At 49.0% G+C, this 21444-nt stretch overlaps 2 protein-coding genes across 8 annotated transcripts in view; both read left to right on the forward strand.

The window, feature by feature from the left end:
• The window catches only part of GLYR1 (glyoxylate reductase 1 homolog), a 46240-nt gene extending 37338 nt beyond the window's left edge, over nucleotides 1–8902 (forward strand). For all 6 annotated transcript variants that reach the window (XM_084882337.1, XM_084882338.1, XM_084882339.1 and 3 more), the window contains one exon: nucleotides 6814–8902. In XM_084882337.1, the coding sequence (XP_084738463.1) occupies nucleotides 6814–6888 (75 nt within the window). In that variant the 3' untranslated portion in view covers nucleotides 6889–8902. The remainder of the gene's footprint in view (nucleotides 1–6813) is intronic.
• A 415-nt stretch (nucleotides 8903–9317) lies between these two features.
• On the forward strand, nucleotides 9318–16222 carry ROGDI (rogdi atypical leucine zipper). 2 transcript variants are annotated; one of them, XM_084882479.1, is made up of 11 exons: nucleotides 9318–9470; nucleotides 9547–9618; nucleotides 10385–10467; nucleotides 10616–10670; nucleotides 11368–11448; nucleotides 12897–12992; nucleotides 14227–14325; nucleotides 14876–14989; nucleotides 15086–15135; nucleotides 15223–15349; nucleotides 15652–16222. In XM_084882479.1, exons 1-11 carry the CDS (start codon nucleotides 9426–9428, stop codon nucleotides 15691–15693), a joined length of 864 nt encoding a protein of 287 aa, XP_084738605.1. In that variant the 5' UTR covers nucleotides 9318–9425; the 3' UTR covers nucleotides 15694–16222. The 2 variants fall into 2 exon arrangements, with proteins under 2 accessions (XP_084738605.1, XP_084738606.1); XM_084882480.1 differs by lacking the exon at nucleotides 9547–9618 and having other exon boundaries at nucleotides 9358–9470.
• The last annotated feature ends 5222 nt before the right edge of the window (nucleotides 16223–21444 follow it).

The raw sequence follows: 21444 nt of genomic DNA on the forward strand, positions 1-21444 counted from the left end.
AGACCTGCCTTTTCTAAAAGGATCATTTAAAAACTAGACACTTCCTTCTGAGCTGAGTGTACTTCTCTTGTGATTACTTCTTTGACCTGTGAATTACTTTATTTATCTTTAAATATATTTTATTGATTTTTTTACAGAGAGGAAGAGAGAGGGATAGAGAGTTAGAAACATCGATGAGAGAAAATCATCAATCAGCTGCCTCTTGCACACCCCCCAATGGGGATGTGCCCACAACCAAGGTACATGCCCTTGACCAGAATCGAACCTGGGTCCCTTGAGTCTGCAGGCCAACGCTCTATCCACTGAGCCAAACCAGTTTTGGCAACCTGTGGATTACTTTAAATTTTATCAAGTATTTAGGGTTTTCTTAGTTGTCTAGTAGTTATTGATTTGTAATGGATCAATTTTGTGGCCAAAGACTATGCCTTGTATGATATTTAGCTCATTAAATTTATTCAGACTTGTTTTCTAGCCTAATAGTTGTTGCTGGGTGTTCCATGTGCACTTAATAAGACTGTTCTGATCCTGACTGGTTTGGCTCAGTGGATAGAGCGTCGGCCTGCAGACTGAAGGGTCCCAGGTTAGATTTCTAGTCAAGAGCAAATACCTTGGTTGCAGACACATCCCCAATAGGAGGTGTGCAGGAGGCAGCTGATCAATGTTTCTCTCTCATCAATGTTTCTAACTCTCTATCCTTCACCCTTCCTCTCTGTAAAAAATCAATAAAATACATTTAAAAAAAAAAAAAAAAAAAAAAAGAGGACTGTTCTGCAGTTGCTGGGTGCTGTGTTCCACAGATATCAGTTAGGTCAAGATGGTTGTTAATGTTTTTCAAATCTTTACTGATGCTGCTTCTGCTTCTTTCGGTCGTAGAGAGAGAGAGTAAAATCTCCCCACGATGATCATGGGATTGTCTGTTTAATTCTGTCCATTTTGCTTAATGCCTTTGAAACTTTTGTTTATTATGTTTTCCTCGTGAATTTACCCTATCATTATTATTATGAAATGTCTCTCAATCTTTGTCTTGAAATCTATTATCTAATATCACTACTTCAGCCTCTCATTCTTACTGTTTTCATGGTATGTCTTTTTCCATCCATTTACTTTCAGTCTGTGCCTTTAAATTGTATCTTTTGTAGACAGTCTGTAATTAGAGCTTATATTTTTATACATCCTGACAATATCTGCCTATTAATTGGAGTGTTTAATCATTAACATTTTTTGAATGACATTTATTAAGCACCAACACATGCACTTATTGAAAACAGTTGTTTAGAAGTTCAACTTTCTTATTTCAACTTGATAAAAATATAATCTTAAAAAACAGCTGGCCCTAGCTGGTTTGGCTCAGTGGATAGAGCATCGGCCTTTGGACTGAAGGGTCCCAGGTTTGATTCTGGTCAAGGGCACATGCCCGGTTGCTTGCTCAATCCCCAGTAGGGGGCATGCAGAAGGCAGGCAATCAGTGATTATCTCTCATCATTGATGTTTCTATCTTTCTCCCTCTCCCTTCCTAACTGAAATCAATAAAAATATATTTTTAAAAAAACAGCTGAAAGGTGGTGGGTTCCATTCCCGGTTATTTATTGTAGAAGCTATAGCTTCAAATGTTATAAATGATACACATTTTCATTCAAATTAAATACTTACAGGTCTCGAGTGGCTTATTCTAGCAAAAAAAAAAAAAAAAAAAAAAAATAGCTTACTGCTCTTTTCAGACCTGTCTTTTCATAATTTATAGTCTTCTGTCCCTAAATTCTATATCTTCTGTTCTTCCTTGCCTGAATATCTAAAAATAATTATTTCACTCTTTTTTGTTTGTTTTGTTAATCCTCACCCAAGGATATTTTTCCATGGATTTTAAGTGCAAGTGGAAAGGAGAGGGAGAAACAGAGACATCAATGTGAGAGAGAGACATCAATTGGTTGCCTCCTCACTCGCCTGATGGGTTGGGGATTGAACCTGCAACCGAGGTACATATCCTTGACCAGAATCAAACCCATGACCCTTCAGTCTGAAGGCTGGCACTCTATCCACTGAGCCAAACTGGCTAGGGCTATTTCACTCTTTTAAGTTGCAGTACAATTTCATGTTTTTCCTGTTTGTTTCACCTGTGGGTTCTCTCTTGGCAGTAGATTCCACATGTATTTTATCAAATTTTTATTGATAAGCTAACTTTAACTGAAAGGGTTCTGTGTGTGGTTTGTGTTGGCAATACTTCTCCATAAGGTGATTTCTTTTTTTCTTTTCTTTTTTTAATATATTTTATTGATTTTGTACAGAGAGGAAGGGAGAGAGATAGAGTTAGAAACATCGATGAGAGAGAGTCATCGATCAGCTGCCTCTTGCACACCCCCTACTGGGGATATGCCCACAACCAAGGTACATGCCCTTGACCGGAATCGAATCCGGGATCCTTCAGTCCCCAAGCCGATGCTCTATCCATTGAGCCAAACCAGTCCCTCCATAAGGTGATTTCTGACTTGCCTTCACATTCTTTATTAGCTTGGAAATAGACCTATTAGTTAATTTCTCAATGGAGTATAGTACTTTCTGACCATTTGTTTGGATAGTGACTTTAAGCTCCCTACTGATTGAATCTTAAAGTTAAATAGTCCTTTAACATTTAATTTGTCTTGAAGTCTGTTGTATGGTTAAATTCAAAGCTACCAAACATTTGATTGCTGTTTCTCCCTTCTGGCTTTTGTTTGTTCCTCCTTTCTTGCCTTTATTTTGGGAGAGGGGAAGAGAAAGAGAGAAACATCAATATGATAGAGACACATCAATTTGTTTGCTTCCTGCATGAACCCTGACTAGGGCTGGGCATCAAACCTGTAACTCAGGTATATATATATATATATACTCTAACTACAAGCCACATTGGCCAGGCCTGCATTGCCTTCTTTTGTGTTATTTGAATATATTTTTAGAATTTCATTTTAAATATCTATTGGCTTTTTATTGAGGCATAATTTTTCTTCTATCTTTGCTCTAGGACTTGCAGTATGCACTTACATTCACAGCCTACTTAGAGTTAATATTTACCAAAAACAGATTGATTTACCTCTCTGTCCCTCACCCTTTAAGACAGGATTTCTCAATGAGGGTACTATTGATATTTTGTTATAGGAACTGTCCTGTGCATTATAGGATGTTAACAGCATCTCTGTCCTCTACTCACTAGATATTAGCAGCACCCCATCCATAGAAAATATATCCAGGCATTACCAAAATCCCCCAGGCTGAGAACTCCTGCTTTAAGTTACAGATGTCCTATGTGTTAAATCTTTCTTTAATTGTTTTTTCCCCCTGTATTTATATTTAATTATTTGTTTGTTTGTTTGTTTTCATCTTTATTGTTGAGAGTATTACAAATGTCCCCTTTTTTGTTCTTTCCATCTGGTTTCTGCCCCACCCAGGCCTTCACCACTCTATTGCCTGCGTCCATAGGAAATGCATATATACATATAAGTTTGTAGGTTAATCTCTTCCTGCACTCGCCACCTTCCTTCCCTCTGAGATTTGTCAGTCTGCTCCATGTTCCCATGCCTCTGTTTCTATTTCATCAGTTTATTTTGTTAATTAGACTCCTTGTTCGTTTATTTTGTTTTTTAGTTTAAATTGTTGATAGATAATGTATTTATTGTCATTTTATTGTTAGCATTTTTTACCTTTTTTTCTTCTTACTGTGGAAAACCCTTCAACATTTCATGTAATGCTAGTTTAGTGGTGGTGAACTCCTTTTGCTTTTGCTTTTCTGTGAAGATCTTTATCTGACTTTCAGTTCTAAATAAGAGCTTTGCTGGGTAGATCAATCTTGTTTGTAGGTCCTTTCTATTCATCACTTTGACTATTTCTTGCCACTGCCTTCTGGCCTGCAAAGGTTCTATTGAGAAATCAATTGACAATCATATGGACACTCCCTTGGATGTAACTAACTGCTTTTCTCTTGCTGCTTTTAAGATTCTCTCTTTGTCTTTAACCTTTGGCATTTTTATTATAATGTGTCTTGGTTTGGGTCTCTTTGGGTTCCTCTCATTTTGGAACTGTGCTTCCTAGACTTGTAAGTCTATTTCTTTCACCAGGTAGGGGAAGTTTTCTGTCATTATTTCTTCAAATAGGTTTTCAATATCTTGCTCTCTCTCTTTCCTCCTTTTGGCACCTCTATAATGCAAATGTTGATATGCTTGAAGTTGTCCTTATACTATCTTCACATTTTTGGAATTACTTTTCTTTTTGCTCTTCTGGTTGGGTGTTTTTTGCCTCCTTATATTCCAAATCGATTTGATTCTTGGAATCTTCTACTCTACTGTTGAATCCCTATAAATTATTATTTATTTTAGTTAGTGTATGCTTAATTTCTGTCTGGTCCTTTTTCATGTCTTTGTTTTCACTATGATCCTTGAAAGTCTCAATTCCCTTGAAGTTCTCAGTAAGATCCTTGAGCATCCTTATAACCATTGTGTTTTTTGTTTGTTTGGTTTTTTTTGTGTTTTTTTTTTATAACCATTGTTTTGAACTCTATATCTAATAGTTTGTTTGCTTCCATTTCATTTAGTTCTTTTTATGGAGATTTCTTATGTACTTTCATTTGTGACAAACTTCTTTGTGTCCACATTTTGGCTGCTTTCCTGTATTTGTTTCTATATATTAGATAGAGCTGCTGGAATTTGTAGAGGCCTTGTGTAGTAGGTGTCCTATAAGGCCCAGTGGCTCACCTCCCCAGTCACCTGAGCTGGGCACTAGGTGCGCCCAGTGTAGGCTGTGTTCAGTCTTGTTGTAATTAAGCCTTGATTGTTGTTGTTGTCACTGGGAGAAATTGGCCTTCAGGCCAATTGGCTGTGAGGACTAGCTGCTGCTGTGCAGGAGATACTCCTATAGAGCAGGACTTGCTTCAGTGGGGCTTTGGTGCTTATTGAGTCTACTACTTGAGTATGTCACTTGTGGATGTGTAGAGTTATAATATGGTATGGTCTGAAGCTGACCACTGGGTACACTGGCTCCGAGGTCTCCTGAAAGGTGCAGTTGGTCACCACCTGGGATAACCTGGGAGAAGCTACAGAGCAATCTGCAGATGGTAGCTACTTGTGCTGGACTTGGAAGTACCTAGGCCACACCAATCTGTGAAGCTAGGCAGGCTACTGCTAGTCCCTTGAAGTTCTCAGTAAGATCCTTGGACCTCTTATTGATAAGGTATAGAGCATGCTGATGCCAGCTGATGCTTTTTTGAGAGATTTTATGAAAATCTGAAGCCTGAACCAGGACAGGACAGTCATATAGAAAAACTGCTACCAACAGCTTGGGTTGGGCTGCAAATTGGATAGGACAGGGTCTCAGGGAATCAGCACTGTGGAGTGAACACTGTTAGCCTGGCTGATGGAATCTCTCATTGGCTGCCAGTCAGCTCTGTGACAGAGGAGGTCTCAGCATAGGAAGAATGACCCCTGCGAGCACTCCTGTCTGGGAGAAAGCCGCCCCTGAGAACTTGCTCCAATGCCAGAAATCCAGTTCCTCCCCATATGTCCGTGGATTCCTCCATGCCACTGCCCCAGTGCTGGAGCTCAGAGGAAACAGATCCTATGTGTTTCATCTGCTTTTTTTTTTAAACCTGTAAGATAATGTTGAAATGTTTTGTTTTAATTAGTCATACGTATTTTAAAGAAATAAAGAGAAAAATAATTTAATAATTTTTCTAATTACAATTTCCAGTGCTCTCCATTCTTTTCTGAAGAATTGAATTTCTCTCTGGAGTTATATTCTTTCAGCTGGGAAAACTTCCTTTAGCATTTATTGTAATGCAGGTCTGCTGGCAGCAAGTGGTTTTCTTTTATCTGAAAAGGTCTTTAGCCTTCATTCTGAGCTGACAACTTCACCTGAGCTATAATGGACAATTATGGTAACTCCAAATGGAGTTTGTTTGTTGGTTTGTTTGTTTTAATATATTTTTATTGGTTTCAGGGAGAAAGAGATAGAAATATCAATGATGGAGAGAATCGTTGATGTTTCTATCTTTCTCCCTCTCTTTTCCTCTCTGAAATCAATAAAAATATTTTTTAAATAATAAAACGAGTAAAAAAATAATTTTTAAAAAATGTACCCAGCCATGTAAGAGAGGAAGTTTGTCTCCAACTGCATGTCATACCACTGTTGTTGAACAATGGCTTTTTAATTATTTCATACTTCTTTATATTCATCTTGTATCACCAAGGCAATTGTTAATTGCCAAGCAACATACTAGGCTCTGGGGACAGATTGGTGTACATTTTAATGGAAAGAGAAACAAAATAAGCACATACATATTTAAACAAATGAGAATTTCAGATGGTCAGAAATATGAATAAAATAGAACCAAGTAAGGGGATAGAAGTGACCAGGGTAAAGTGGTGCAGCTGCTGCTTTAGGTGAGGTAGTCAGGGAAGGCCTCTGGGAAGGAGCCAGAGGAAAGGGCAAGAACAGTAGCCCAGAGAATAACATGGGAAGTCCTTGGAGAGTCATCAGCAGAAAGAGACATGGTTATAATTGCTAACAACACTGAGCCCTCCCTTTGTGCCCACACTCTGAACATTATACATCCCTCACTCCATTTAATCCTCCCCGTAACCCTATTACCTCCTCCATGGTATCAGAAAGCAGTGGCTGAGGCACTTTATCCAAGGTCAGGTCAGTCATCAAAGGAGCCGGGGGTCACACCCAGACAGCCTGGACTCCAGAACCTACCTACCTAACCACATCTAGAACCACCTCCAGGAAGCAAATCCATGTCTTTAAGTCAGCTATATGGTCAGAGACTAAGCTCATCTCATTTTTTTCCAGGTGTACAAAAGAGCCAAGGCACTGGACCAGTCTGATAACGACATGTCTGCCGTGTACCGGGCCTACATACACTAAGCCCCCACTCCCTCCCTCTGACCCCCTCTTCCTCACATGGAGTTGGGGTCCTGGGACTTCACTCTGGACCAGTCCACCTTTCTCCATCTCCTTTTATACAGACTTTGAGACTTGCCATCAGCACAGCACTACTCCTCCCCTGAAAGTCCTGGGAAGCGGGGAGGTGTCAGCAGGATTGGCCTGTAGCAAAGCTCTTGAGCTGGGCACTGGCCCCTGAACCAGGTGGCTGTGTGTTCACATACGCATACATACACACACACAGACATACACATACACCCACATAACACCCACACTGGCTCTTACTCCAGGATAGAAGCTGCCCGGAAACTGCTGCCTGGCTTTTTCCCCCTTCTTCCAAGCTTGTCTTATCTCATACCCCTTCCAGTCGAGGAACTAGAATCGGCAATGAGAATTGGAAGCCTTCCTGCTTCCTTCAGAGCGAAGAAGCTGTGGTCACATTCACATTCCCAACTGGATCCCTTGCAGAGAGAGGCTCTGGGCCAAGATGAACTAGTACAGACTAAAAGGAGGAGGATCCTGTGGACCCTCCCAACCTCAGGTGACCAGCTGATGGGGATTGTCATGTTTAAGTACCAGCGTGCAACCAACTCTCCAGAAATGCCTTTGTGAAATGAAGAGAGATTGGCAAAGTCAAGTGAAGACAAGGCTCTGGCTTTCCAGGAGAGCAGCAGTCAGCCTGTAGGTTGAGTCTCACGGAAGCCTATCTCCTCACTGCTCTTCAGCACCTGTCCTAGAAGTCGCCATCACTACAGAGCCCTGGGCTAGGATCAGACTTCCTTTCTTTGGTGTAGGGGGATCTCACTCCTCAGCAGGCTGTTTTAGTATTTAGATTTGCATTCCAGCCCTTGGGAAGGGGATCCTGAAGGCCACCAGTGAAGAGTGAGGGGGATGGGCTTTATGCCACAGAGCCAATCTGACCCAGGTGCCCTCACAGTGGTCCCACTTGCCCCTGTACAAGTCCTCTGCATGCCCACCTCTCTGCATTCTCCTCTCTTTCCCCTTTTCCTCCCATGGAAGTAGAATTTCTTCCTGTCTCTGTCCCTTTAGCCCAGACCCAGCCTGACCAACGATGACCATTTCTTAGGCTCAGCTCTTGAACAGAATGAGTGTCTTCAGCCAGCAACTTGGTGGTCTTTGGTACTTCCAGGGTCCTGAGGTCTGTCGGGAGGGAAAAGGAGAATGGGCTTGACTGAACCTGAACAGACTGACCCTCAGAGGTGGATCCAAGACATCCTTGAGGACCTAGTATATCTCCTTGGATAGGGGACCAGAGGGTGTAAGAATGTGACAAAGAACAAGGAGAAGTCATCTGAAGGTTGTCAATGTCTCCCTCTGCATTGGTTGGATTTTTCAAAGTCACACTTTGCAGAAGGTCAGCATTTATAGTGAATATATAATTATATATATAAAATGAGGTGGCCACACTGGTGTGGGTCCCTTCCTCTCACAACCTTGGCCCTTTCCCACAGAACCCAAGTTATGGGCTCTCAGAAGACAGGAGAGGGCAGGGAAGATGCCTGTGGGTTTTGACAGTTGATTTCACTGGGATTTTGAATTATTTTCTCTCTGAACACAAAGCCTGTTATAGTCCTAGCTGGACACTGGGGGAGGGAGGGTGGGAGTAGGGAAGATGCTGTAATGAAACTGTTAGTCAATGTTGTCTTAATATTGTTGACAATTCTGTAAAGTTCCTTTTTATGAATATTTGTTTAAGCTATTTCACCTTTGTTTTGAAATCCTTCCCTTTTAAGGAAAAAATGTGACACTTGTGGAAAAGCTTGTAAGAAAGCCCCTCCTCCGCCCCCTCCTTTTTTCTTTAAATGACAAATCTGGTAATTAAGGTTGTGAATTTTTATTTTTGCTTTTTTTTTTTCATGAACATGTTTTTCAGAATAGGATTGTGTGATAATGTTTAAAATGGCAAAAACAAATGATTTTGTGCAATTAACAAAAGGCTACTGCAAGCAGAATAAAACGTTTCTTGGTAACCCAACTGGGACTGATTACCTTGTCTGCGCCTAAACACTACTGCCCAGCCGTGGAGGGAGGTGGGCGGCGGCTAAGCCCTGGGCTTTTTCCTGGACCCATGAACCAGGGTGGAAGGCCAGGCCCAGCTGGAGCTGGCTACCCCGTCGACCAATCAACAGGCGCGGCGAGAGCCAGCCATTCCGCCGGCCAATAGAGCCCAAGTGGGTAACCCTATCAGAGCCGGGGAGAGGCGGGACGAGCGCGCTCCCGCCGCAGAGCAGCCTGGATGCGGCGCCCGCGGCTTGCGCCGGCGGCGTCTCGGTGGAGCCAGAGCGGGCGGGTTCCTGCCGGAGCCAGCCTAGTGTCATTCCGCTGGGTCGCGAGCCGGGGCGGGGCAAGTGTCCTCTCAGCCAATCGGCGGAGTGGGGCGGTGGTTCGGGGCGGGCTGGTTCCCACTTAGCCAATCGGCGGCGGGGGCTGGGCCGGGGCGCTGAGTACCGACCGAGCGACGGACGCGGACCGCTGGCCGGGACCGTAGCTGCTCAGCGATGGCGACCGCGATGGCACCGACGTCGGTGGAGCGAGCGGTGCTGGTGAGGCCACGGGCAGTTGGGTGGGGTAGGGTGGGGGCGGCGGGCCCGGGCGGCTGACCGCGGCCTGTCCCGCCAGGAGGAGGAATTCCGCTGGCTGCTGCACGACGAAGTGCACGCCGTGCTGAGGCAGCTACAGGACATCCTAAAGGTAACGTCTCGCGGGCGGCCGTGGGCCTTTGCGCGCGTTCACCCTCCGCAGCCTTCCCTGCTGCGGCTCCTCCCGGGGCGGCCGCCACTGCCTCCCTAGAGCCTCCTGGGTCCGCGTAGCGCAGGGTTCAGGCGGGGCTTTGCCGTCGGTGGACTTGGGAGTCTAGTGGGGGCGCCAGCAGATGATCACCCTATTCCACCGGCAGCTGTGTGAGGGCTGTGGGGCTGGGTGAGCCTCGGAGTCCGGACGGGGTAGGCCTTCTTTGAAGCAGTGACATTTAATCTGAGATCAAGGACCCCAACATTCTGACACTAGCTAAGTACTCGGTCTCTCTGGGCCTGCCTTTCGTCATTTGCAAAAAGGAAGTAACTGTACCTGCCTCAAGGTTGACCTGCAGATAAGCCAATCAACTCACAAATCAGGCATTGCCTGGTATGGTCAGAATTGCGGGTTGCCATGACTACCGGGGTTCCCTGACCCTGTACCTCACACCCGAGCACCTTAACCAAGCTGGGAGAGTAGTCCTGTTTTATATCCCCATGTTGGGCACAGGCCCCCAGGGAACATGGAAGGAGCTGATATTGGCTTGGGTGGGACCTGAAACCAGGGCCCTGGGGGAGGAGCCAGAGCAGTGGGAAGGTGCCCTGGGGGGTTGGGTAGGACATTCCTGTGAGGCCAGCCCATCTTGTACCTTCCCTGGCCCTAGAGGAAGTGGGACTTCTGGGCTGGATTGGGTGAACTTTGCCCCACTCCCCTATGCCCCCAGGAAGCCTCTCTTCGCTTCACTCTGCCAGGCTCAGGCATGGAGGGGCCTGCCAAGCAAGAGAACTTCATTCTGGGCAGCTCTGGGTAAGCCCTGGCTTGGTGGAAACCCCTGGGATGGACTCCTTAGGGGGGTGAGAACACCTGGGTTGGAACATCCTGTGACAGAGCCACAAGGGGCCCAGTGGGAAGGCTGGGTGGTGGGAGGTTCTGCTCTGATCCCTGTGTGTTGCAGCACAGACCAGGTGAAGGGCGTGCTGACTCTGCAAGGGGACGCGCTGAGCCAGGCGGTGAGTCCCTGGTCCCTCTCCCTTCCCTTTCTATGTTCCTGGAGAAGCCAGTGGGGAAGAGCATGAGGGCCTCTTGCTTATCTCAGCTCTGCCACTGACTGGCTGTGTGACGCAAGGCGGAATCCTTGGCTATCCTGGGCCTCAGTTTCTTAGTTTGTAAATGACAACCCCCAGCTTCCTCATGAGATTAGTGAGAGGTTTCACTGAGTACAGGAGAGGGATGCTTTGCACACGGCCCAGCCCAGAGTCTGGGCCTGGTGAAGCATGGGCATTGGCCCCAGATCAAAGTGGAATCACCATCATCTGAGCTCCATCTGCACCTGGCCCTGTGCTAGGGGCCATGGGAGAAGGTCCCTGTCCTTCCGGGGTGGGTATTCAGTCCATTAGCCTGTGCAGATGTTCTCCGTCTGCCCACCGTCACATGCCTCCTCCCAGCTGAGGCCACCTTCCCCTTTCATGGCTTCTTTTCCCTTTCATTTATTTGTGGTTCCTCTTGGGCCTGAGTTCCTGTTTCCTGACTTCCTACTCACCTCTCCCCCTGAATGGCCATGGTACTGGGAGTCCACTCTCTCCCTCCCCTGCCTAGGAGAGGCTGGGACCTGAGCCACCACTGTTTCCACCCGTGGCTCTAAGGCTCAGAATGGCCGAAAGCAGCAGGGCATCTCTCTGCCCAGCTTACCCCACTCTCACCCATCAGGACGTGAACCTGAAGATGCCCCGGAACAACCAGCTGCTGCATTTTGCCTTCCGGGAGGACAAGCAGTGGAAGCTGCAGCAGGTAACCAGGCCCTTCCCCAGCCAGGGCTCAGGCCACAGGACAGGCAGGGGCAGGCCTGCACAGTGGTGCTAAGGCCTCCAGGGGCAGGACACTGGGGATTTTCTGCCTGGCAAGCCTGATAGGGTGTTTCCTAGCAGGGAAGCTGGGGTGGGAGGAGCCTGGGCTCCAGAACCTGGCCTTGTGGGAGGTGGAGAACCCGTCTGCCTGTCCCCAGGCCTTAGCCAGAGCCACAGGGATCCCCCTTGAACAAGTCAGTCCCTGCCCAAAGCTTCCAGAGGATGCTCATGGCTCTTTAAAAAAAAAAAAATTATCTATTGATTTCCGAGAGGAAGGAAGATGACGAGAGAGAGAGAGAGAGAGAGAGAGAGGGAGAGAGAGAGAGAAAGAGAGAGAGGGAAACATCAGTGATGAGAGTCATTGATAGGCTGCCTCCTGCACACCCCCTACTGGGGATCACAACCCCGGCTTGTGCCCCAACTAGAAATTGACCGTGACCTCCTGGTTCATAGGTAGAAGCTCAACCACTGAGCCACCTGAGTAAAGCTCTATTTTCCCCTCTATTATCAATGTCCCCCTTTGCCTCCACCCTACCCTCCCACCCCCCACTAGGGCTTCACCACATTGTTGTCTGTGTCCATGGACTATGCACAAATAGCCTTTGGTTGCTCCTTGGCTCCATGGACAAAGTCCATGCTCCCTATCAACTCCTATGTGACTGGGCCTCAGCTTCTGCTCCCCACCTCACACAACTGGCCACCAGCAGACCCCATCTTTGGGCCTTTGCTCTTTTTTTTTTTTTTTTTTTTTTTTAATATATTTTATTGATTTTGTACAGAGAGGAAGGGAGAGAGATAGAGAGTTAGAAACATCGATGAGAGAGAGTCATCGATCAGCTGCCTCTTGCACACCCCCTACTGGGGATATGCCCGCAACCAAGGTACATGCCCTTGACCGGAATCGAACCCGGGACCCTTCAGTCCCCAAGCCGATGCTCTATCCATTGAGCCAAACCGGTCTCGGCTGGGCCTTTGCTCTTGCTTGTCTCTCTACCTGGAGTCCTCTCCACAAGCTTTCTCATCTCAAGAGTGATGAGTGTCAGCTCAAGAATCACCTCCCTGTGGCCTCCTCAGATCTTCATTTATAGAGGTTCCCCTAACCCCCTCCGTCACCCTGTTTATTTCCTTGTGTGAGCCATGCAGTCTGCTTCTTGTGCCTTTACTCGTTAGCGTCTGTCCTCCTTTAGAAAGTAAGCTCCATGGGGCCAGGGACCAAGCCTGCCTCAGTCTGTGCCATGTGCAAGCACCCAGCCAGGGCAGGAAGCCAACAGCTGTGGGAGTGGAGCCAGGCAAGCAGCACCCACCCAGCCCTCCAAGGATGACAGCCTCTCAAGAGCGGGGGCTCATTGCCTGGGGCCAGTCCCCTAACCACTCCGTGGGCACTGTCTTCAGATCCAGGATGCCAGGAACCATGTGAGCCAAGCCATTTACCTCCTCAACAACCGGGATGAGAGCTACCAGTTCAGGACAGGAGCAGAGGTCCTTAAGGTGAGTTGCTTTCAGGGACAGGGAGTCAGGTTTCCCACACCCACCCTGACCCCTGACCAGGTTCCTAGAGAATTCTGCCCCCATGTCCTCAAGTACAGCTGACTGTTAACCCTTCACCTCTCAGTGTACACATGTCCATCCAGCCATAGTCAAATAGCTCATAACCCAAGCCATAGAATCAGACCTGGGTTCTGATCTAGGGCCTCCACTATGAGCTATACAACTTCAAGTCACTTGCTTAGCCACTCTGTGCCTCTGTATCTTCCCCTGCAAAAGGGGGATAAGATAGAATGATCACCAATTGTTATGATGCAGGTAAAGTGGTCCCCGGTAAGTTAAGTGCTCAGTAAATAGTAGCTGCTAATAGTAGTACCAGCAATAGGAACAAACCCTGGAAATGAACAAAGTCAATTCACAAAGCATGGAGGGGAGAACTGAGTCTGGATGCCTGGACCAGTCCTCAGGTGGTTCACCTACCCCCTCTGGACCTCTGATGCTTCATATGAAACTTGGAAATGGGTGGACTACGGTCCCTCCCAGAACTTTCTCACTGCTCCGGGGAGAGGGGGATAGAAGCTGCAGCCCATGCCTCCTCCCGTTAGTTTTTCCTTTCCTGGGAGCCAGGTCAGCCGAGCTCCTACAGCAACAGCTGGAAACCGGGGAAGCTGGGGCTCCGAGGAGTCCAAGCAAGGGCACTGCTCTGTGGTAAAGGAAAGGGGTCAGTTTTCAGATGGTTCCACACTTCACGAGCTATGTGACTTTACCTCTTCAGAGCCTCTCTTTCTTCACCTGATATCTGACTGAAGGCATCAACTCAGCTGTCCCATTGCTTCCTTCAGGAAGCCCTCCCTTGCCCCTTGCACCCTAGCCAGATTTGGGCCCCTTGTAAACTCCTTCAGTGCCTGTTCCCCCATCCACCAAGCCCTCATGCCCCCGAGACTAACTCCTGGCATCTCCTTCCCCTGTGGACCAGTCCTCAGGATCCCATCCAGTAGAACCTCCTGGATGGGTGGTGCATAGTACAGACATCCTATCCTCCTCCCCGCACTCCACCCCAAGATCCCAATTACCTGCATTTTTTACAAGCCCCCATTTTAGGGGGTTTGGGCCCTGAGACCAGGACCACCAGCACAGGAGCTGGAGCCACCATAACTTTGTCGCTCCCTGATGCTGGGGTGGGAGTGGGAGGGAGGGATTAGCCTTTGCAGCAGCTGTGACTAACCCCTCCCTCCAGCTGATGGATGCCGTGATGCTGCAACTGACCAGAGCTCGCAACCGGCTGACCACCCCGGCCACCCTCACTCTGCCTGAGATTGCCGCCAGTGGCCTCACGGTCAGTGCCTCAGGCCAAGACAGCGGGTCCCTGGAAAGGGACACAGGGGTGCCAAGGGGTCAGAAGCTCCAAATTGTCATTAGGGGTTCTGTGTCTGTGTCTATGCAGTTTTCTGAGACAGGGTCCTCAGCTTCCCTCCTGTGTCCCTCCAGATCAGGGGTCTTCAAACTACGGCCTGCGGGCCACATGCGGCCCGCAGAGGAGTCTGATCCGGCCCGCCAGGTTTTTTGGGCAGTGAGCGCAGCCGAGGTGTTACAGTAGGAATTAGTAGTTCATATAGTCCGGCCCTCCAGCTCTCTGAGGGACCGTGATCTGGCCCCCACTTTAAAAAGTTTGAGGACCCCTGCTCCAGATACATCACCCTATCGAGTCAGTGGTTCCCAACCCAGCAGAGCAGGAAGTTACCCAAGGCCCCTGGCAAGAGGCTAGATGCCCCAGTCCATATGATGAGGACTGAGATTCCCCCGGGTGGTTCTTGGGGGGCTTCTCCCTGCCCTGCCCTTATCTCACTTGCCTGCCTTCCCCTCCACCCCCGCACCCCGGCCTCCAGCGTATGTTCACCCCTGCCCTGCCCTCCGACTTGCTGGTCAACGTCTACATCAACCTCAACAAGCTCTGTCTCACTGTGTACCAGCTGCACACCCTGCAGCCAAATTCCACCAAGGTAAGCAGAACCCTGTCAACCCCTCGCCTCTGCCCCCACTGACCCACGCCCTGCAACCCAAAGGCCTGAGACTGGGTCTGGTGCTCTTCTGCCTAGAACTTCCGCCCTGCTGGAGGCTCCGTGCTCCATAGCCCTGGAGCCATGTTGTAAGTACCCTGTTGGGTGGGGTGCCCTGGAGGGCCCTCTACACCTCAGGTGCTGGGGGACTCAGGGACCCCACCCTCTGCCCACAGTGAGTGGGGCTCCCAGCGCCTGGAGGTGAGCCATGTGCACAAAGTGGAGTCAGTGATCCCATGGCTAAATGATGCCCTGGTCTTCTTTACCGTCTCCCTGCAGCTCTGCCAGCAGCTCAAGGATAAGGTAGGGTCTGGGCTGTGCCACAGTCTCAAACAGATAAGGCCAGCCAGGCAATAGCCCCTTCATTTTGGGGGTATTCCTGGGGCTCTTGTCTCAGGATCAAAGTGCCCCCAAAACTTAAGGTCTTTTGTGCCCGTCGCACGCACCAGGCTGATGGGCCATTGTGCTGCTAGGCAACAGTACGCTCTCCCTGACACATTGCCCTTGGATAACCTTGAAATGTCACCGGAGTCACAGGGTGCAACAGGGGCCAGGCCCCCCAGCACCACCACTCACCATGCCCCCCCGCCTTCCTCCCTTCCTAGATCTCGGTGTTCTCCAGCTACTGGAGCTACAGGCCTTTCTAAGCAGAGCACCCAAGAACCTGTTCCCCTGAGAAGTGGCCCTACCCAGGGTGTCCCTGCCCCTACCATACACGCCCTGGAGTGCGGCCCAAGCCAGGGCCAGCACTGCACGGGATTTACTTCCCTCCTTGCCCGTCCTGCCGTCACATTTGCACAGATGGGAGTTGAACACTGGAACTTCTGGAATGAAGGGAGGCTGACTTGCTTTCTGTTTCGGATGGGGGTGGGTCAAGGAGCTAGGGTCAGGAGTTGTCCCACATTCCAATCCCTGCCCTTTGGACTGAAGGTGGAGCCAGGCCCCGGGCTCTCCTTCCTCCCTGCTGAGCTGCCCCCAGGTGAGGGGCAGCCGCACTCCTCCTCCCGCTGGAAGGTGAGGAGCAGGTGGTGACCCTAAGCTGTGAGTTGGGAGGGAAGGAGGGAAGGAGGACCAGGCAGATCGAAGCCACCTACCATGATCTGGGGTTTCTTGACTGTTTACTTAGCAATCCTACCAGGGCCTCCAAGAAATAAAGATCATCCAACTTTGCCTGGACCCCTCTGTCTATCCGTCTGTCTGTTTGTCTGAGTAGGGACCAAGCCTGGGGGTCCCTGATTGTAGGAGCCAAGTGGAGCACCCAATGACTGAGCCCCTGGCTTCCTCAGGCCTCCTTTGAGAGGGTCCTCTGGCTGCTGAGGGGCTGAGTGGAATGGTGACAAGGGGGTCTGCCCGGGGTTTGGGCCCTGAGTTTGAGCCCAGCTTGCCCTCCCATGGATAATTGCTGCTTGACCCCCAGCAAGTCACTTAAGGTTTCCTGGTGGCAGTCATGCCGGCACCTAGATGGAGTCTAGATGGAGCAGTGAGTACTTGCATTGCCCACCCCTTGGTGGGAGGTTGGAACACACTTCAGACTCAGGATCTGGACAGATAAGGCCTTGTTACTGTTGCCCAGCATGTGAGAGAGGGGCTGGAGGACTCATGGTTCCAGAGCCATGCTACTCACTCCCGTGGAGTTCTGTCAGAGAGGAACAGAGGGAGCCCAGTGGGCTTTAGGCCTCAGGTCCCTGCTAACCCCCCACCTTGAGGAGCCCCAGCAGCCTCTCCTCCATCCCAGTGCAATCCCTGGCCTTGCAGGGCCTGTGGGGCTCACCTGATTGGCACTTGTTATCTGGGATCTGGAGGGGTGGGTGGGGCGGCGGCAGCAGCAGCAGCAGCAGTAGCGGCAGCAGCAGTAACGGCAGCAGAAGTAGCAGCAGCACTTGATGGAAATCAGCAGCAGGAGCAACAGAATGCCTGAGGATGGGACAGATGTCCAGACATGCCCTCCAACTAGGGCCTGGCATGGGAGGCTGATGGGCCCCACGCAGAGACCATACCCAGGACAATGAGGAAGAAAATGAAGTAAACGTCTCCCCACTTGGACAGGAGCAGTTGGTTCTTCAGTTTCCACATCACTTCCTCTGCCATGGTCTCCAGATCCTTCAGGTTGGCCATCCCAGCTAGAGGGTCCTGGATGCCACCTGCCCCAACCCCCCAGAGGGAAACGCTTTGAGCTTGGGCTCCTCTGGGGCCAGGTGACATACAGGCCTCCCACCATCCAGCCCCTGCCCCTTTCACACGGTCCCTCTAGGCCCCAGTTCCTGCACCAACTTCTCTTCCACTCCTCTCCTCGCTGGCCCTTTCCTTGGTCCTGAACCTGACCTAGCCAGCCCCCTCTCTTCCCACTTCCCCCAGCAACTCCACATCGAGACCTGACCTGCCTCCAAGCTCTCCCAGCCAGGCAGGCCCTAACTCCTGGGAGCATGGCTTCCTGCTTCCGGATCCACTCCACCTGAGGCCTTAGCAACCAGCCCCTCTCTCCCAGGGACAGCCAGGGGCCTGTGTCCCAGCAGGTGTGCTTCCTGCTTCCCAACAGCAGCTGCTCCTGCTGGTCTCAGGAGGTCACAGGCCTGTCAGTCGCCTCGTTCCAGGGCTTTTTCACTTTTTCTCAGTAGACCATACAAGCAGCCTGGGACTGTAGGCACTCAGCTGCTGCTGACCATGAGTAAAGGAAAGACAAAGAAAAAGAAAGGAAGGAGGGAGGGAGGGAGGGAGGAAGGGAGGACGGTTAGAAAGGAGAGAGGAGCCCTAACGGCTTTGGCTCAGTGGATAGATCGTGGGCCTACAGACTGAAGGGTCTTAGGTTTGATTCTGGTCAGGGGCATGTACCTTGGTTGCGGGCACATCCCCAATAGGAGATGTGCAGGAGGCAGCCAATTGATGTTCTCTCTCATTGATGTTTCTAGCTCTCTATCCCTCTCCCTTCCTCTCTGTAAAGAGTCAAATATATATAATTTTTTTTTTAAGGCGAAAGGAGCCCTGGCTGGGTGGGTGGATCAGCTGGTTGAAGCATCGTCCCATATACCAAAAGGTTGTGGATTTGCCCTGGCCAGTGATGCTCAGTGGTTGGAGCATCTGCTCTTAAACCAAAGCATCACGGGTTCACTCCTGGTCAGGATGTGTAGAAGAGGTAGTCGATTGATGTTTCTTTCTCCCTTCCTCTCTTTAAAAAAAAAAAGAAGAAGGAGAAGAAGAAGAAGAAGAAGAACAACAACAACAACAACAACAACATATCCTCGGATCAAGATTAAATTTAAAAAATAATTTTAAGGAGAAAGGAGGGGAAGGGAGAGAGGAAGAAGTATCTTTTCCGCCACCCTTCTTGACTGCTGGGGTATACCTGGCACCATATTAGAAGTCTTAGATCCTTATTTTCTCTGTTCTATTCCTCACAATAACCCTATGGTTATCTCTCAAAAGAGCTCTTTGCCCAGAGTTGGGGCTTGGGGTCCCTGACCACGTCAGTGAGGCAGCTCTCTCTCTTGCCTTCCTGCGGCGCACAGACGTCTCCAGGCCCACGTTTTGTTCTCAGAGTGCTTATGATCCAGTACGGAAGAACACATCAGCTCACGTTAGGCTGTATGTCCATTACCTAACATTCCTCCTGGCAGTCTTACAGTGGGTATGACTGCTATTCCCGTCTTGCAGATATGAAAACGGGCCTTGAGAAGCTCAGCAACCAGCTCTCGGAGTCGCACATCTAAGGGATCCATTTCCTGTTGCTGTTGTAACATACAACCACAAACATAGTGGCTTAAGACAATACAAATTTATTACCTCACAGCTCTGGAGGTTGGCATCTAAATGGGTTGGCAGGGCTGTATTCCTTCTGGAGGCTGTAAGGAAGTAACCATTCCTTGCCTTTCCAGTTTCTCTAGGTCATATTCTTTGGTTCGTGGCCCAGCACATCACTTTAACTTCTGCTTCCATCTTCACATCTTCTCTGACTGCCTTCCTGCTTTTCTCTTATAAGGAACCCTGTGATTACATTGGCCCCCACGATAATCTCCCCAGCAAAGTTCTTAAACACATCTGCAAAGAACCCTTTTGCCACTTAAGGTGACATATTCACAGGTTCCAGGGATTAGGAGGGAGATATCTAAGCAACCACAGCCAGTGAGCAGAGAAGCCAGAATTGGGACTCAGGCATTCAGATCCCAGAGCCCTTGACATCATGTTATGGGATTTCCTTTGCTGGGATCCCCATCTTACACCCTCCATCCTGTTCTGAAATCTCAGATTCTTGTTGCAGAGGGAGGGAGGATATTTTTAAACCTACTAGAATGTTCTTGTGTAAAAATGGGGAAGGAGTGGGGTGCAGCCACTATGGAAAAACAGTGTGGCAATTCCTCAAAAAATTACATACAGTGTTATCATCTGACCTAACAATTCCACTCCTAGGTCTACACCCAAGAGAATTGGAAGCAAGTACTCAAAGGCTTGAACACAACTGTTCACAGCAGCACTAACCACAATAGTCAAAAGGTGGAAACAACCCAGTGTCCATCAACTGATGAATGGATAAAACGTGGTCTATCCATACAGTGGAATATTATTCATAAAGGGAATGAAGCACTGACATGCTACCATATGAATGAACCTCAAAAACATGATGCCAACTATAAGAGGCTAGTCACAAAAGGCCACAGAGTGTGTGATCCCATTTATATGAAATGTCCAGAACAGGCAAATCCATAGAGAGAGAAAGTAGTGGTTGCCAGGAATGGAGGATGGGCGACTGAGTGCTTAGTGGTTATAAGGTTTCCTTGGGGGTGATGAACATGCCTTAGAACTAGGTAGAGGGTGGTTTTGCAACCTTGTGAATGTAATAGTAAATGCCACTGATCTGTTCCCTTTAAAATGGCTGATGATTAATTTTATGGTATGTGGGCTTTATCTCTGTTGGGAAAAAAGTGGGGAGGGAGGCCAATAACTTCAGTCCCTCACCTCTCTTTCCCTCCCCCACCCTCCCCACCCCCCACCCTCACCCCCCATTGGCCTGGCTGAGTGGTGAAAAGGCCCAGGCTCCCCTCCCCTCCCCACTGGCCCTCAGTCTTACAGTCCAGGCCCTTAGGTGCCTCATTTCTTATTTGTGATTCCCATTATGAAATTAAAAACCTTCTCATTAAAATCTGGGAAACTCCCAAGGTGTTCAAAGACAAAACCACAAAGAGGCCCCAGACCCAAACAGCAGTGATGGGTGGGTGGGGGAGGGCTCAGGCAAGTCAGACCCCAGGTTCGGATCCTGGTCCCAGCTTTTAACACACACCAGTATGTGTGTGTGACCTGAAACACGGTCCCTGACCCCTCTCTGCCTCGGTTTCCTCATCTGTGTGTGAGAACAATGGCCCTTCTCCAGGTGGTTGTGAGGATTGACTGAGATAATTGACATAGAGGAGTCTCTGGCACAGTGAGGTACAACAGAAAGCAGGCACTACGTGGCCGGCCATGTGTTGCTCTCACTCACTTTGTGGCTGTGATCCCCTCTAGCTCTTAGTTCTTGGTATCCATTTGGGCTCAGCTGCCATCCTCACACTGCTCAGACCGCGTTAGCCTCCCCTCCACGTCCCCCAAACAACACAGCCGAGAGTGTCTTGCAAATGACTGCTGCTTTCTGACTCTCCAGCTCACAATCGCTGAGACTTCCTTCCTAACATTTATCAGAATTCCGTACCACTCACATGTGATGGTTTTCCTGGAGAAAGTGCTTTCTCTGCAGAGAGGCTTATTTCCGTAGGGGACATGCCCAGAAACAGAATGTGCTCCCGTTCAAGGTCATATCACAGGTCACTGGCAGTCTTTGGTCATCTGCACTTAAGGTTCTCATTTGCTTTGATGAGGCCAGCCTTGCTGAATCCCTCTAGAGACGTGGTGTTGTGACTTGAGAGATTTTTCTGCTGGGAACAGAACCACGTTCAGGGCAGACTCTTGTCCCAGTCCTGCCCTGGGCCCTGCCCAGCCCCACTTACAGCCTCCAAGCCTTGACAATGAAGGTTAAGCCTTTTGTCAGTCAGATGTGTAGACAGTGGGGAGTAGAAGAGTGTGGGCAGAGAGGACAGGCTGGTTGGAGCACAGGACAGTAAGAAGTGTATTGGGGCAGAGTTGAGTCGATGGACAGAACAACCCCAATAGTTTTACTGGCACAGTCACGCCCTTCCCTGTCCTTTTCTGCTTTCATAGCTGAAGAGTAGTTGCAACAGAGATCTTATGATCTGAAAAATCTGAAATCTGATAGTTCTAAGACAGTATATACTTTATCTGAGACCGAGGATCGCTTAGGGCTTGCAATCTCAGGTGCCAGAAAATAGGTGAGAAAAAAGTGAGATGGATTTGGTATAAGAAACATCAGGGTGCCTGGCTGGTGTGGCTCAGTGGTTGACCGTCGAGGTTTGATTCCC

This window comes from Pipistrellus hanaki (assembly GCF_964339955.1).
Source record: "Pipistrellus hanaki genome assembly, chromosome: 4".
In the NCBI taxonomy this organism is placed as follows: Eukaryota; Metazoa; Chordata; class Mammalia; order Chiroptera; family Vespertilionidae; genus Pipistrellus; species Pipistrellus hanaki.